The sequence below is a fragment of the Scomber japonicus genome, chromosome 20, assembly GCF_027409825.1.
Source record: "Scomber japonicus isolate fScoJap1 chromosome 20, fScoJap1.pri, whole genome shotgun sequence".
NCBI classification, from domain to species: domain Eukaryota; kingdom Metazoa; phylum Chordata; class Actinopteri; order Scombriformes; family Scombridae; genus Scomber; species Scomber japonicus.
Genome location: NC_070597.1, coordinates 6,676,950 through 6,692,291, shown reverse-complemented (window position 1 = coordinate 6,692,291; position 15,342 = coordinate 6,676,950). Strand labels below are relative to the sequence as shown.

At 39.8% G+C, this 15,342-nt stretch overlaps 2 protein-coding genes across 2 annotated transcripts in view; both read right to left on the bottom strand.

The window, feature by feature from the left end:
* Window positions 1–786, bottom strand: part of map2k6 (mitogen-activated protein kinase kinase 6) — a 36,051-nt gene extending 35,265 nt beyond the window's left edge. Inside the window, exon 1 of the mRNA XM_053341258.1 lies at window positions 484–786. Coding sequence (XP_053197233.1) covers window positions 484–643 — 160 coding nt within the window. The 5' untranslated portion in view covers window positions 644–786. The remainder of the gene's footprint in view (window positions 1–483) is intronic.
* Window positions 787–7,619: 6,833 nt separating this feature from the next.
* Window positions 7,620–13,800, bottom strand: btbd17a (BTB (POZ) domain containing 17a). The gene is made up of 3 exons (XM_053341900.1): window positions 13,713–13,800; window positions 11,352–11,646; window positions 7,620–8,694 (listed from the first exon to the last, which is right to left on the bottom strand). Exons 1-3 carry the CDS (start codon window positions 13,798–13,800, stop codon window positions 7,620–7,622), a joined length of 1,458 nt encoding a protein of 485 aa, XP_053197875.1.
* Window positions 13,801–15,342: the final 1,542 nt, after the last annotated feature.

Here is a 15,342-nt window from a genome sequence, read left to right as displayed (position 1 = left end):
TTATTAGATTTCCATTTCCTATCCCATGAGCAGGAACAAATCTGCATCCAATAAACACTCAAACTTGCCCACTGACTGACAGCTGCAGGTTGTCACGTCATGTTGCCCTGCTCCACCTAAAACACGCATATTTGCACAATTATTTACCTTGAGCAGTGTGCAACGGGCCGTGCATCAACTCGTACAGAGTTTATTATAAAGAGTTGCAGTGTCCTTGGATATCTCGTGACTATTAAAGGCGCCCTGTGCTCAACATCCCTGCCTGTACGCTGCTAATAACGTCAATGAGTGAGTACACACAGCATCGTCTTACCAGGAACTGTGCAAAGGGGAAGATCTTAAACAGGAAATGCAACTGACCCTTGTAAACCATCTAACTTTAAAATGCACCGGCCGTGCTCGACCTGCAGCGGTGCATGTTGCAAACCGTGCAGCCGTGATTGCATATCGATAGTTTTGCACAGATCGGTTTCATATTCTTACCTCCCTTTGGCTGAGACATTTCCCCTTTGCTTTGATGAGGGGGAGGGGAAGCACAAAAGACTTTGCCTTCTTTCTCACTCCCTCCCTCCATCGCCCTCGCACTGGAGCCTCGGCGGCTTGCTTTGCAACAAAGATGCAAAATACAAGCCTCGATCTTCATGCACTTGGAGCCTTTTTGCGTCCGAGGCGTGCGTGTCCGTGCAAAGAGCGGTGTTACAATTGCACAGCCCTCACAGGCGTCGGGAAACGAGGTAATTTTGCAATTGCACTGCAAAGAATTCTCCGCAGCACTTACATGATGGGCCAAGGCTGGCAGCTGAAAGCTCCTAACTTGGATCAGTGCGAGCCCCTGCGAGAGAACGTTCTTCCTGCTTGGAGCGCAGAGGATCCTGGGAAATGTAGTGCTCCAATGTACTACAGGGTTTACAGTAGACACACAGCGAATTTATTTATATCTTAGTAGGTCATGGTTTAGATTCAACTACAGATTATATTTGTAACCACATTTGATACATTAGACACTTGTAGTTTACATAAGTGTTTCTATTTTATAGTTAGTTAACATTTCACATTCACACACACATTTCAGAGGGGACATATTGTTTTTACTTACACTTTATTTATTATACAACTGCAGTTACTTTGCCAACTAAGATTTTTTTATATAAAATAATTGGCAGAAAATTCATCCACAAATATTTTGATAATTATTAAATAGTTTTGGTCATTTTGTCAAGTAAAAAATGCCCAAAAATGATTTGATTCCAGCTTTTCAAGTGTAAAAAAAAATGCTACGTGTTTGTTAGGCTACAGGTAAATAATAGTGAAATGAATCACACATCAAAACATTTATACCCACCTCCCTGACCTGTGGGAAATGGAGGTATTGCAACTTTTACTGAAGAAAAAAATACTTCCTGTCATTCTTTTTCTCCATATCTCAGTAGTGCATGCTTTAGATTCAACTTCAGATTGTATTTGTAACCACATTTGTTACATTTGATTAAATTAGACAATTGTGCTTTACATAAGTATTTTATATTTTATGTTATATTTGTACAACACTGCATTTCAGAGGGAAATATTGTCGTTTTTTACTCCACTACATTTATTGGACAGCTGCAGATTTCTAAAAATTTAATTATATATAACAATTGTTTGAAACTACTTTTGATAATCATTCAATTGTTTTGGTCATTTTATCAAGAAAAAATGCCCAAAATTATTTGATTTCAGCTTCTCAAGCGTAAAAAAAAAAGCTATTTGTCTCTGTTATAGATCAATAATAGTGAAATGAACATATCCTGACCTGTGGGAAATGGAGGTATTGCAACTTTTACTGAAGAAAAAGTACTTCCTGTCATTCTGTTTCTCTATACTCAAAATCAGATTGGATCAAGTGAAAAACATTTCTAAAGCACATTTAAAAACATAGTGCTGTACAATCAAAATAGGAAAAGCCATAAAACAACACTATAAAATCACAAAGACCAGTTTAACACACAAAAAGCAACTCTCATACTAAGCTAAAAGCCAAGGAATAAAGATGTTTTAAGACAGCCTAACATGGTCCAGAGTTTTGGGGGCCACAGCTGTGCTTTAATTTTGATCTGGGGACAATCAGAAGCAACAAGTTAGTGAACCTGAGCGACCATGATGGGACATAGATAGATAGATAGATAGATAGATAGATAGATAGATAGATAGATAGATAGATAGATAGATAGATAGATAGATAGATAGATAGATAGATAGATAGATAGATAGATAGATAGATAGATGTGCGATGTGTGTAACTGTGTGTAGAAATAAAGTGCATATAGTGAAGATTTCTTGTATCTGTCCCTTTGACAGTGGAGCTGTAGCAGCCTGTGTTAGAAGGTGCTCCGCTGTCCATGTGGTTGTAAAAGGTCAGAGGTTTCACAGAGATTGAAGCTAGCCCATTTAATAATTGTTAGGCAAACAATAAAATCTTAAAATCAGTCCTAAAATATACAAGGAGCCATTGAAGGGAGGCTAGTGTGGGATAAATATGGCTTTTGTTTGCATGTTCTTATTAAAAGATGAACAGCAGCTTTCTGAACCATCTACAAGCATTAGAGGGAAGCTTGTCTAATACCAAGATGAAGAACAGTGCAATAGTCCAGTCAGTAGGAGATAAAAGCCTGTATAACCCTTTCAAAATCATTAAATAATAAAAAGGACTTGACCTTAGATAAGAGCCTCAGCTGGGAGAAGCTTGATTCTATCACTGAGTTTTATCTCTTTGTCCAGTTTAAAATCACCGTCCATTATCACACCGAGATGTGTTGGAGGTATTGAAATTTTTTGTGTCTTCTCAACAGTGTGTCCATCTCTTCAGCTGCTCTCCATTTATTATATTAAGCTTTTCTTTCTTCTTATTTTACCTGAATGAATGGGTCTGGATTGTAAAGCCTTTTATTTTTAACCTTAACCCCTAACTTAGTCATTCACATAACATACATAACTTTTATTGTGAAATTCAATTCAAGAAGTTATGAAAATAGAAATAAAAATAAAAGGGAAAACCAAGCATATGAGAAAGAAAGTAAAAAAATATAGTTATTTAGTGAAGTAAAGGGGATAGTCTGACAGGTTACAGAGACACTAGCATGATTAAGAAATCAAGTTAAGGAAGGACAGATTATACGTGTTGTCAGATTTCACTCTTAGTGGCTCCATAACTTGAAGAAACCATTAGTGACTCCTCTAAGATCAACATCATAAGAGAAAGAAAGTAAAATATTATTGTTATTTAAGAGATCAAGTTAGGAAGATAATGAAATACACAAAAAATGGTCTCCATAACTTCCAAGGGTTCTGATGGCATACCAAAAATGGCTATCAGTGAGTTTATATGCTTATAGTGTTATATGTTAGATAGATGACATCATTGGGACAGGACTAATGTTTATGTGTGAGATGTGATTGGGGCTCGTCACCAACAGTCACATTTTGAATCAGACTCAGGATATTTTTCAGCTTCAGGGCCGTGTAACCAGTAATTCATTTTATTAGTAATATTGCTCTTCAATTATAGTCCAGGAAATTAGAACGAGCAAGATGTACTTCAGTCCTTATTTCTGTAGAATGGTTTTGTTAATTCTAGGAACTTTATTACCCCAAAACCTTCTGGGACTCAAAGACTCTGAAAAGTGTACAAAAAATTAGGAAAGTTCAATTTTTACACATTGTTCTCTTCCTATGCTAATGATAAGGACAGGTTATTATTACATTTGAAAATCAGACTTCTTATTTCTTATTAATGGTAGAAAATTGGTTTCATGAAGAGAAGATAATTTCTGAGTACTTTTAATGCGTGAGTATTTGAAACCGGAGTGAGATAAATGAAAAGGAACATCCATTTGCTGAATCTGTCAAGCTGGAGCATTTCACTTTTTAAAAAAAAAATTGAACTTGTTGTCAGAGAATGAACCAAAACCTTTTAAGATGTGGCAGTGGGAATATAATGTTTTGGATCATCTATATAACGCCAAAGATCATAAGAGTATAGAGAAGCCTTTTACTTTATATCATGTCAAGTAATAAGAGCAACAAACAGAGGTTCAATGGCAATAGCAAAGAGCAATGTAGAGAACTCTATTTGGTTGAATGCCTTCTCTTCATCAAAGGACACACTCTTTCTGTGTGTGTGTGTGTGGGGGGGGGGGTTCAATGTATGAATGATGTTGAAAAGCTTACTAAGCCTGTCTGGTGTACTGAAATGATCTGCAGCAGTACACATTTGTGATCCACAATCAGTGGGTTCTTTATCTTTCTTTAATCCTCCTGTTGTCCTCGAGTCAAGGAAGGAAGGGAGGAAGGAAGGGAGGACGGAAGGGAGGAAGGAAGGAAGGAAGGGAGGAAGGAAAGAAGGGAAGAAGAAAGAAGGAAGGAAGGGAGGAAGGAAGGATGGAAGGAAGGAAGAAGGAAGGAAAGATGGAAGGAAGGAAGGAAGGAAGGAAGGAAGAACAGAGGAAAGAAGGAAGGAAGGAAGGAAGGTAGCAGGGAGGAAAGAAGGAAGGAAGGAAAGAAAGAAACAGCCTAAACAGATGGGGCCAATTTGACCCGGGAGGACGACATGAAGGTTAAAAGGGAGTGTTAGTGTTATAGTCGCCTGTGTGAGTGATAGTGGTAAGGAACTGTTTTCTAATGATTCATTAAAAACTTTTAACAGAAATGGGGCTAATTTATCACCCAACTTCATATTATGAGAAGTTGTAGGGATGGATCGGAGGCATATTTTCTATGAAGTTTAGATATTACATCATTAAGATCTGTGAGAAGTTAGTTGTGCTTTCTTTTCCCATAGCGGTGAGTAAGAGACTGAATCAGGACTCATTCCTTAATATGGGTAAATGAAATATCTAATGAAAGTGGACAGAAGTTATTATGGCCATATCTTCTACTGAGACAACAGAACTGAGAAAGTATCTACCTATAAAAATACTTTATATGGGAAACTTGCTTGCTGGACATGTGAATAAAAAGAAAGGATTTTAGATCATAGATTCAAAAGATCTCCGAGGGTCATTGCATCCATTTCATAAGCGCTGACAAAGACTTGGATATTTTCAGTACAGTAACATGGTTTTTACGATTGGAACGATCCAGCGATGGATAAAGGAAAAAGAGTCTATATCCCCATCCAAAAATAAGTTTATGAGTGTTTAAGTCTGGAAGACAAGACAGAAGTCTGTTCATAAATTCAATATTGTCCCATTGGGAGTATAAACATTAACTGGAATAAAACGTCAGCTTGAAATATGGTTCCTGTCACAATGATGTATCTTCCACTGGAGTCTGATTTTATATCTGAGGCTGTATATTATTAATTAATATTTCTACACCTCATTTTGAGTGGAAATTCAGGGTAATCCAAGGTTTTTAACCCTCCTGTTGTCCTCAGGTCAAGGAAGGACAGAAGGAAGGAAGGAAAGGAGTAAGGAGGAAAAGAGGAAGGAAGTAAGGAGAGAAGGAAGGGAGGAAGGAAGGAAGGAAGGAAGGAAGGACAGGAGGAAGGAAGGAAAGGAGTAAGGAGGGAGGGAGGAAGGAAGGAAGGAAGGAAGGAAGGAAGGAAGGAAGGAAGGAAGGAAGGAAGGAAGGAAAGAAAGGAGTAAGGAAGGGAGGAGGAAGGAAGGAAAGAAAGTAGTAAGGAGGGAGGGAGGAAGGAAAGGAGGAAGGAAAGGAGGAAGGAAGGAAGGAAAGAAAGGAGTAAGGAGGGAAAGAGGAAGGAACGGAAGAAGGAAGGAAGGGAGAAAGGAAGGAAGGAAGGAAGGAAGGAAGAAAGGCAGGAAAGAAAGGAGTAAGGAGGGAGGGAGGAAGGAAAGGAAGAAGGAAGGAAGGGAGGAAGGATGGAAGGAAGGAGGAGGGCGCAAAGAAAGAGGGAAGGAAAGAAGGAAGGAGGAGGAGGGAGCAAAGAAAGAGGGGAGGAGGCGAAGAAGGAAGGAAAAATTAAAGAAAGAGGGAAGAAGGAAGGAACATGGAAAAGAGACGGGGTCAATATCTGCTTTTAAGTCTTTAATATGAGCGACTACTCTGAATACTGGACAGTTCAGTCAATGTGGATTTCAGCCAAGCATCCTAACAGAGCGATCTGGCCTGTTTGCTGCGTTATCTGACATATAAGACATAGACTTTGTTCCAGTTGGAGCCGAGGTAGATCGTGCTATACCTATTATTAAAAAAATCCTCCAATTTGTAAAACCTTCTGTGATAAATAAAATATCATAAATCACAACTAATGAATTATATGCAGCAGATTGCATGTGAGCTGCCAATGAAGTGATGACAAATCAAGAAATGACATAACAAACATGACCATTTATTTTTAAAACTTTATTAAAAATCTTTATTTTTCAGATAACATTGATTAATGACAACTAATGAAAACAGTGACTCTAGTTAACATCCTCAATCACAATGAACTAGCAACAAGCTACTCTGACATCTACTGTGGCGTGGGGGCTCCATTATGTAGTAATTAAAAGTAAAAGTAAAAAATAAAGTTCAATGGGATTATTTGGTGCCCTGTAAGCTTGATTTGATAATTTGCAAATCAAAATACGCCTTGACATCTAAGATAAAAATGGGTCAAATTTTGTTGAAAAGTTAAAATTTTTACATATAATTGTTGTTTCAATGAGTATTTTTCAATGCAAAGCAGGTAAATAAATATATACTGAATATAGTCAATCACATGCTGGTGAAGCAACTGTTGTGTGTAACTTCAAATTTCAAAATCTGTCACTTTTCAAATCAAACTTTGTCTAGTTTTAACCTCGACGTCAAGATGTCATCTGACATTAAATCAATGCTTACTGGGTGATGAATGACAATCGTTACCCCTTAATTGTAAATGGGGTAAAATAGCACCATTATTTTAAAAAAAAGCAATACAAAGAAAATGTGGCAGGAACAGAACCTCAAACATGAAGGAGAGGGCTGGCAATTCTTCTTAATGTCTACAAATCATATTAAAAGCCTTCTGACTTCCTTACTCTGCCCATTAGCTTCACTGCCAAACCTATACCGGTTCCTACTGAAGACATAAATTTTAAGAATTGGGTCACAATTACATAACTTTTTGTTTTCTCAGTAAAGTAGGCTCAGTGATTTCTAGGAACTGCTGGGCTCTGTACTTTTTAGGAAACATTACTCAAACTGGAGGAATTAGGGCATTTGTTGAGGACTATTTTCAGTGGCGGATGAATCCACATTTTGTGCTGTAGTGAGTATTTCCAGCAGATGGAGGCGTTTGTGGGATTGAATCAAAAGAAATTATATGTTTTTAATAGTTTCTGGACACAAATGGAGTAATACTTATCAGTATTATTTTTGGTTTTGATCTGTTCAAGGGATTTGTCGACATTAAGAAAATAAAAAGTAGAATTTCACCAGACTTGTTATATAAGAGACATGTTGTGATTTTACATAGATTTTACAAAAAATACAGTGTATTAGTTGCCCAATGAAAACAGCAGTTTAATGAGACAATGATCCAAACATCACACACGAGGAGGATTCAGATCCACATCCCCATGACGTGATATGAGTGAAATGTCACTTCAGAGGGTTGGAGGGTATGGGGTGATGTGGTGGCTCAGAGAGGAGGGTCAGTTCTTGGTGGTGATGAGGGTTTGGTACAGTGGCTTCACCACAATGTGGAGAAGGAGGGAGCTGTCGATGAGGTATTCAGACGTCCGGCGGTACAGGTCGGCTTCGGCCAAGAAGTCGCCGTTTTCCTCGGTGCTCTGGTGGAAGTTATAGACGTGTTTCACCACCAGCCTCCCCTGCTGCTGAGCCATCACCAGCACCGTCTTCTGGAAGTTCACCCCAGCAAATTCAGCACTGGACGTGGCCGGTGTGATGATGATGCGAGGGCGCCCGCCTTCCACTCGTGTTGGCTGCATGGCGCCCGTCTCCGTGTATATCGGCCTCATGCTGAGGGGTAACCAACGTGGTGAGAACAGGGCGTTCCAAGTCACCCGCTTGCTGGCGTCATGGCCGCTGGGTCCCAGCTGAGTCTGGAAGCTGGTGCTGCGGTCATCTCGAGTTGGATTGTTGATGATCCAGGGTGACCCCCACACCGGTGAGAGGTAGTTCCGGGGCACGAAGAGGCTGCAGTTCACGTCAAAGTATTTGGCCATGTGCATTGGCGATGCAGAGTGAAACTGGTAGGACATATAGAGGAGGTCACGCACAGACTCCTGATAGCGAGCCAGGACTGAAGACTGGGTCTGCAGGCGGAAGAGCTCCCGTGGCGGCATCATGGCGTAGCGCACAGCTCTCAAAGCATTCTCCGCCGTCAGACCGTCTGGGTCGTTCTGAATGATCCAGGCCTCCAGCGCTGCAAAGAGCTCCATCTCACTCTGCAGGATGAGGTCTGAACGCTTCAGTAGAGACATGAGCAGCTGGCTACTGATGCTCACCCACTCTCCACTCTGAAGCACCGATGACAGGTTCCAGGCCAGATACTGGAGGCAGTTGTCCCTCAGAGTCACGTCCCCGGCAATCAGGGCGTACTCGTACCAGCCGGCCACATGGCCCGATGGGGAGTCCCGGGCCAGATTCTTGGTCATGTATTGTGTGATGCCCTGCTGAAGAACCAGCACCTGATACTTAGTGGCCAGCTTGTGTAAAGGAGTGGCCTGGTCCAGATTCAGAGAAATCTCACCACAATACAGATACCTGCAGAGAGAGGAAGTAGCGGTTTAATGTGGTAGCTTTTGAAGCACAGCATGTATTTTTTGAACAAAAAATTTAATGATGACACATCTTAGGTCACAGTCTTTGGTTTAACCACTTAACACACGCCCCTGTTTTTTATGCTGTTAGCCTAAACGACATGCCCAAGTTGTGAGCAGCACAGATCCCACATAGTTTGAGACTCAGAGATGTGTCTGGTATCATTGGAAAGGAAACACTCTCAGGTTTCTTGTAAAAGTGTCTGTGTGATTCTGTGACTTACTGACAAAGCGTGGCAGAGGTTACAATGATGGGGTTGTTTACTCGCCCATAGGTTTGCCTTTACAATGACATGTGTACAGACATTCAGGGACCTCTCAGCAGGATATAGACACAATGAGGTCACAGCCACATGTCTTGGCTTCATGCAGTCCAAATTTGGAGTCAAAAGACCAAAAGATGAATTTTTCAGAATTATTTTTCAACAGGTATGTCCATGCGTTTTCCTCAGGTCCTTTTTGGAGACTCCAAATGGACACTTGGTTACCATGGTTACCAAAGCTGTATAACCGCAATCAAACACCTATAACTTCACATCCCCTTTGCCTACAATCAAAATCTTGGTCTCTAATGAAAGCTGACGCCATATTATTATTATTATTATTATTATTATTATTATTATTATATATAACCATATTTTTTTGTTTGGCCATATCTATCTATCTATCTGTTTATTTTGGTATAAGTCATATGTTAAGTCGGAGAGGAACCAACACATGTCCTCATTGGCTTTGGAGACATGTACTGCCTAATCCTAAACACCGATTGGCTTGTGTGTGGTGTCGTCAGAAGCAGAAGAGGCTCACGGTCGTAAACATCTAGTCACGTGTACTCTGAGATGGACGTGCAGGTCAGGAAATGACGTAAACGGACCGTATGTGGTTTGTTATTTGTGTTATTACGTTACGTGTTGGACTAAATACATGGACATATTGAGGAAAGTATTTCGGTTTTATGGAAACGGATTTCATATTTCACAAGAATGGATATTTGGCGAGCTGTACAGAAAGTCCTGAGTCATAAGATGATCGTTGTGGATAAAGGGAAGACTTTGAAGGTATGTAGGCATTATAGCTTTTCTTACTTAGCTCAGGGGCTAGCCGAGCTAACCGCTAATACTATTACGGCTGTGAGCAACCATATAAGTCGTGAGTGGTCTTGAATGAATCAGGACAATCTAAGCTTTCCAACGATGTACGGCATGAATATATATGTTTAAGGGTTGGTGTTTAAAACATTCAGAAGAACTTGTGGCTACCTCCTAACATCCGTCCCGTCCCGTAGACGGAACAGCGTGCGTTAAGTGGTTAATAAATTCTTCCAGTCTGGATCACAAATATAAGTAATTTATGAGTCATTTTCTTTTTTGACGTTGTCCAGTCATGCTTCTTTCAACTCATGCAAATATCCAAAATTGGATTTTTTTTAATCTCCTACTGACACAGGGACAACAGTAATGCACTTCATGCTGATATCAGTCACAGCTCCCACATTTGTTTTTATTTGCTACTTTTTTTTCCTTTTCCTGTAAAGCACTTTGTAACTTTGTGATAAACAAACAAAGTTACTATGATTAAGCTTATTACATAATGTAACAGTTATTATCTCTGACCCACTTAAAACCCACAATTCCCTCAAGTGTGATGTAAAAAATTTGAAGCCTGCAGTGCACAAATACTGAGAATAGACTTTACAGTGAAGGAGGCCACATCTTGTGTCCAGTAGTTAAACTTTTGAGATGTATTTACATGTTCATAGATTCTTTTTTAATGAGGGAGGAGGAAGATATGGCATTTTAAGAATTTTAATGTGGTAAACCATATTAGACACAGAATATTGTTCCAAGCAGAGTATTTTTGTATATCTTAATACATAGCTTGAGGGGATCTTTAAATAAGGAAATACATTTTATGAGCTGTAAATTATGCAAAGATATTCCAGTAGAGTCTCTGCATGAAAAATATAGACTTGGAAATGTGCATGATATGTGCCCTTTACGTATCTTCAAACCTCCAAATGTCTCCTCACTAAAAGTTGCAGCTGAAAACAATTGAACAATCAGAGTTCGCTGATAGGTCCATTTGTTTTTTAGTCAATGTTGCACTCATTGATTGTGTGGGTCAGATGTAGGGCTGCAGTTGCTGAGTTCATTCCTCTAGTGCAGTGGTCACACACCGTGCTCCTAGAGAGCTACTGCCCTGCATGTTTTAGTAATCTCCCCACTCTAACACACCTGGTTGTAATTATTAACCTGGTATCAAGCCCTTGACAAGCTTCAGCTGCTTGATAAGGCGTTAAATAATTAGGAGCAGGTGTGTTAGAGTGGGGAGATTACTAAAACATGCAGGGCAGTAGCTCTCTAGGAGCAGGCTTGTGATCACTGCTCTAGAGCTGTGTTTTTCAATCCTGGTCCTCAGGCACCCTTGCCCTGCATGTTTTAGATTTTTTCCCCACTTCCAACACACCTGGTTCAAATGAAGTCGAATCAGCTCGTCATCAAGCTCTGCAGAAGTCTGATAACAACCCATTCATTAGACCCATAATCAAACTGAGTACAGCAGAGCCTCAAACTGAGAGGAAAATATGCTCTCCTGTCTCACCTGATGAACTTGTCAAACACAGCAGCACAGTCAGAGCTTTCTTTCAGGACCAGGGTGCTGCTGTTTCGGGTCAGTAGTATCTCCTCAAACACGGAGCTCTGAAGCGAGAGCACCAGCGAGTGAGCCTGGATCACCTTCACTTCATCTGCGCTGGGTGTCTCCACCCTGAGTGTCACGTCGCTACCATTTCCCCCAACCAACAGGGCCTCCAGACGCTGCACCAGGGTCAGGGAGTGGCTGATGGTGTCTGAGCTGGTGCCACCTCCATCTTGGGCCCCGTCGACCCTCAGCGTGCCTGGTGGACATTAAGAAAGGATAGGTGGAGTTAGGGGAAGGGAAAATAATTAGAAACAGGATTAAAAAGTAGCATGTCTTATAGTAATGTGCTGGATATTTATTGGGGCATATAGTGGGGCAGTATCATCCAAATCCATGTCATTGATTAGTCCAGCTGCACGGGCTGTCTGGATAATGAGGGATTGTGGGTCATGTTTAATTAAAGCTTTGTCTCAGCTGAGGCGGTTGTATGTAGCACTCCTCCCCAACCCTTCTCCCCCCCTTCCTCCCTCCCTCCCTCCCTCCCTCCTCTTCTGCAGGCTGTGCTGTTACTGTAACAGCCAGGCTCTTGATTCATATTAGCTAAGTTCCTCTTTCTGATTCTCGATGCACTTCCTTTCTGCCCCATGAAAACGGAACAGTGTGAACTCCCTTTAAATCACTAAAGATACAGTCTTTGCTTTAGTCTGCTCACGCACACACACACACACACAGAGGAGGATGTCGTAACAGCAGCAACATCATCTAGTGGTCATTACCAAGAACAACTTCAGTGAAATCGAGTGAAGTGTAGAAATCTCAGAGATTGTAACATCCAGTGTATAGTCAGACATATCCTCTGTTTAACCAGAAGAAAAAAAAATCACTAATGCCTTTTTGAAAGAAGGTGTAAAAGGGTCAGTTCACTAAATTACTAAAAGAAAAATCCCTACTTTTTAAAATCCCTAATTTATTTGTTGATCTGTTGTATCTTTCATTATCATCCCTCTGCTTAGACTACTTACTAACAATCATTCAAAACCCTCTGAACATTGGCTAAGTTACAGTTTCCTGTTATATTCTGTTTTTTGGGGCCTGACGTTCTGTGTTTTGCAGCAAAAAAAAGTACATTTTGTATAATTACATAATTTATTCAGATTTATTTACATAATACTTCAGTGGCATCTAACACAGAGTAGTATGGCCAATGCAATTTGTAAAATTAAGTTGTAATATAAAAATTAAGTTGGAAAAAAGTTACAATATCTCGTAATTCTTAATTTTAATATGAGTGTAAACTGTTTTCGCATCAAATGATGGATGTGGAGAAAAATTCATGCCTTAGCATCTTATCAGAGACTGTATGAAAATTATTTGGCTGGAAAGGGGGGGGGGGGCTGGAATTTGATGTTTCATTTAGTTTTAAAGGATCTCTAAATCAACATTAATGTTTTCTTTGGACTCTTTAAACAGACATTTAGTTTCTCGCGTAATTAAACAGAGTTAAGCCTGCTGTCCTCTGCATATGGCAAAATGAACATTTATGGCACACACAGAAGCTGTAACATCTGTAAAGTTATGTGTGTAACTGCACTGAAAAGCGAAGGCAGACACTAAACATAAATCTACAGTGACAGAAACATAAAAGCTTCAGACAAAAGAATAATTTTCATACAGTCCCTTATTGTATTTCTTCATTGGCAATAGATCTGCAACGGTTAATCAATTAGACGATTAACAGGAAATGAAAACATATTTTTTGTAGTCTCTTAATCATTTAAAGTAATTTTTTAATGAAAAAAAAACTTAAATGTGAATATTTTATGGTTTCTTTAGTGCTCTGTGATAGCAAACATATATTTGGGGGTTTGATTGCTGGTCGGTGCAAATTAAGACATTTGAGGATGTTTTAAATATTTTTCTGAAACCTTGTAGACCAAACAACTTTATCTATGAATTGAGGAAAAAAATGTTATAACAAATTAATCAACAATAAAAGTGATTATTAGTTGTAGCTCTAATTGGCAAGCAGAGCCATGTGGGTCATATGGGTTATTTCTTGTAATTGTTAGTGAACCATCCCTTTTAAATGCACAACTGAAAAAGGACATTTATATTCCTGAAGGTGAATCCATCCATTATTAGTTTGAAAGTTGTCTCAAACGCTCATTAACAACACTAACTCTGGCACCCTCAATAATTAAGCAAGCAAACTACAATCAGTCAATTCCTGAAGTGACTAATTACAGTTAGACTAGACGACAAATGATCCAACACAACCTCCTTAATGATGCATTATGATTGAGCTAATGAGCATTAACTCACCTGCAGTAGCTTCCCCCAGGTGTAGACAGAGAGCCAAAAGCAGCATCCCAATGTGGATTCGAGCCAGCCGGCGGTTTTGTTTCACCATCTTTTATGTCTGGGTTTCTCCGTCTGCCCTGCTGGCTGTGTAGGACGACGAGGGGGTCTGTGTCTGAATGTGGGACAGGGGTTCCTTCTCACCACATCCGGTATTCAAATACACATAACCACATCGATGGGTGGAATCAGGCCTGGGTTGTTTCCATGACTACCGTTTTGATTTTGACTTTCCTATCCTTGGTTATTAGTGCTCGCTGCATGGCATTGATTAGGTGGGGAGGCCTCAGGGACCCTTAGACAGCTGTGGACTGTGGAGTGTTCAGGGTTTGACAGAGTTGAAACACTGTTATTAGATCTAATCTACATAATCTGCTGTTCAGAAATTGACTTTATCACAGGGCTGATTTGGATCCTGAAGCTACTATGATAGGAGATAAGTGAGAAAATGAAGCCGGTAGTTGTATTAAATCTGTTCCACATGCAGTTTAATCAAATGTGTGTCACTGTGTTCAACCAATTCAGCTCATGTGCGTGACACAGCAACATGTGCAATTTATTCACTGCTTCAGGCTATGGCACGCTTCGTTAGGAGACGTGTAAGTTATACAATCAATATTTCTCTCTTAATGATTTTTTTTTCACTCACTTTTTTTGGAAAATATATTTAACTTCTAACTAAAACTTGAGCTTCGTTCAACAACCAAGTCAGTGATAATGACTGCAGTGGATATTCTTGCTGTTTTTAAGCTTTATGATCTGCTTTGTGGTATCATGTCCGTGCTATTGACCTCTGCAGTGTGCACGGATCACGTGTGGTGTCAGAGTCGATGGTGATCCCAGAGGATGAGTTCTTCTATCCCAGTCTGCCTCTGGATTGAAAGGAGACCTCTGTGTCTGGCTGAGAGCCAACAGGTCAGTCATTGCCTACTGTAGCCTTCATTGTACTCACGCAAAACATTTGATTCTTCTTTGTACTTCTGTTAAGGAGATATGCTAAACAGCTAAGAGATATGTTTGGTGATTTTCTATATTTCTTTCTTATTGTCAAGAAATCTCAAACCAACAATGACCTGATCTACCTATAAGTATTGTGTGTGTGTATCCAAAGTTTGATATATCTTAAACTTCTTGTTCCTCCATTAAAAACACTGCTGCACTTGGTGACATGTTCCTTCATCCAGAAGAGTTTGGTGACATTAGTTTATTTAAAAATGGCTCCATAGACTAATACCAACGATCATGTTTTCAGTCTCTGGAGAGTAGTTCTGTGTAAGCGCACATGCCAAACAATTATGAAGGTTAGTGTTGAATTCAGTCCCCTGCACACTTGTCTTTGTACGGACTCTGGTACAAAGTGGCTCCTACAACAGCCAAGTTCTTTGTGGCGAATGAAAAATGAGCAGATCTGAATATTTGGACTGATTATCTTAAGTTCTCTTATAGGTGCAGTGTGCACCTATATTTTAATGGGCATCAAGCTAAAAGGAGATGAAATATATTATCATAAGTAGGCTCTGTTTTAAATAGTGTATCATCATTGGAAAATAAGAGTAGTTTTCGTTAGCTTAGAATGAGTACTTTATTTATACAT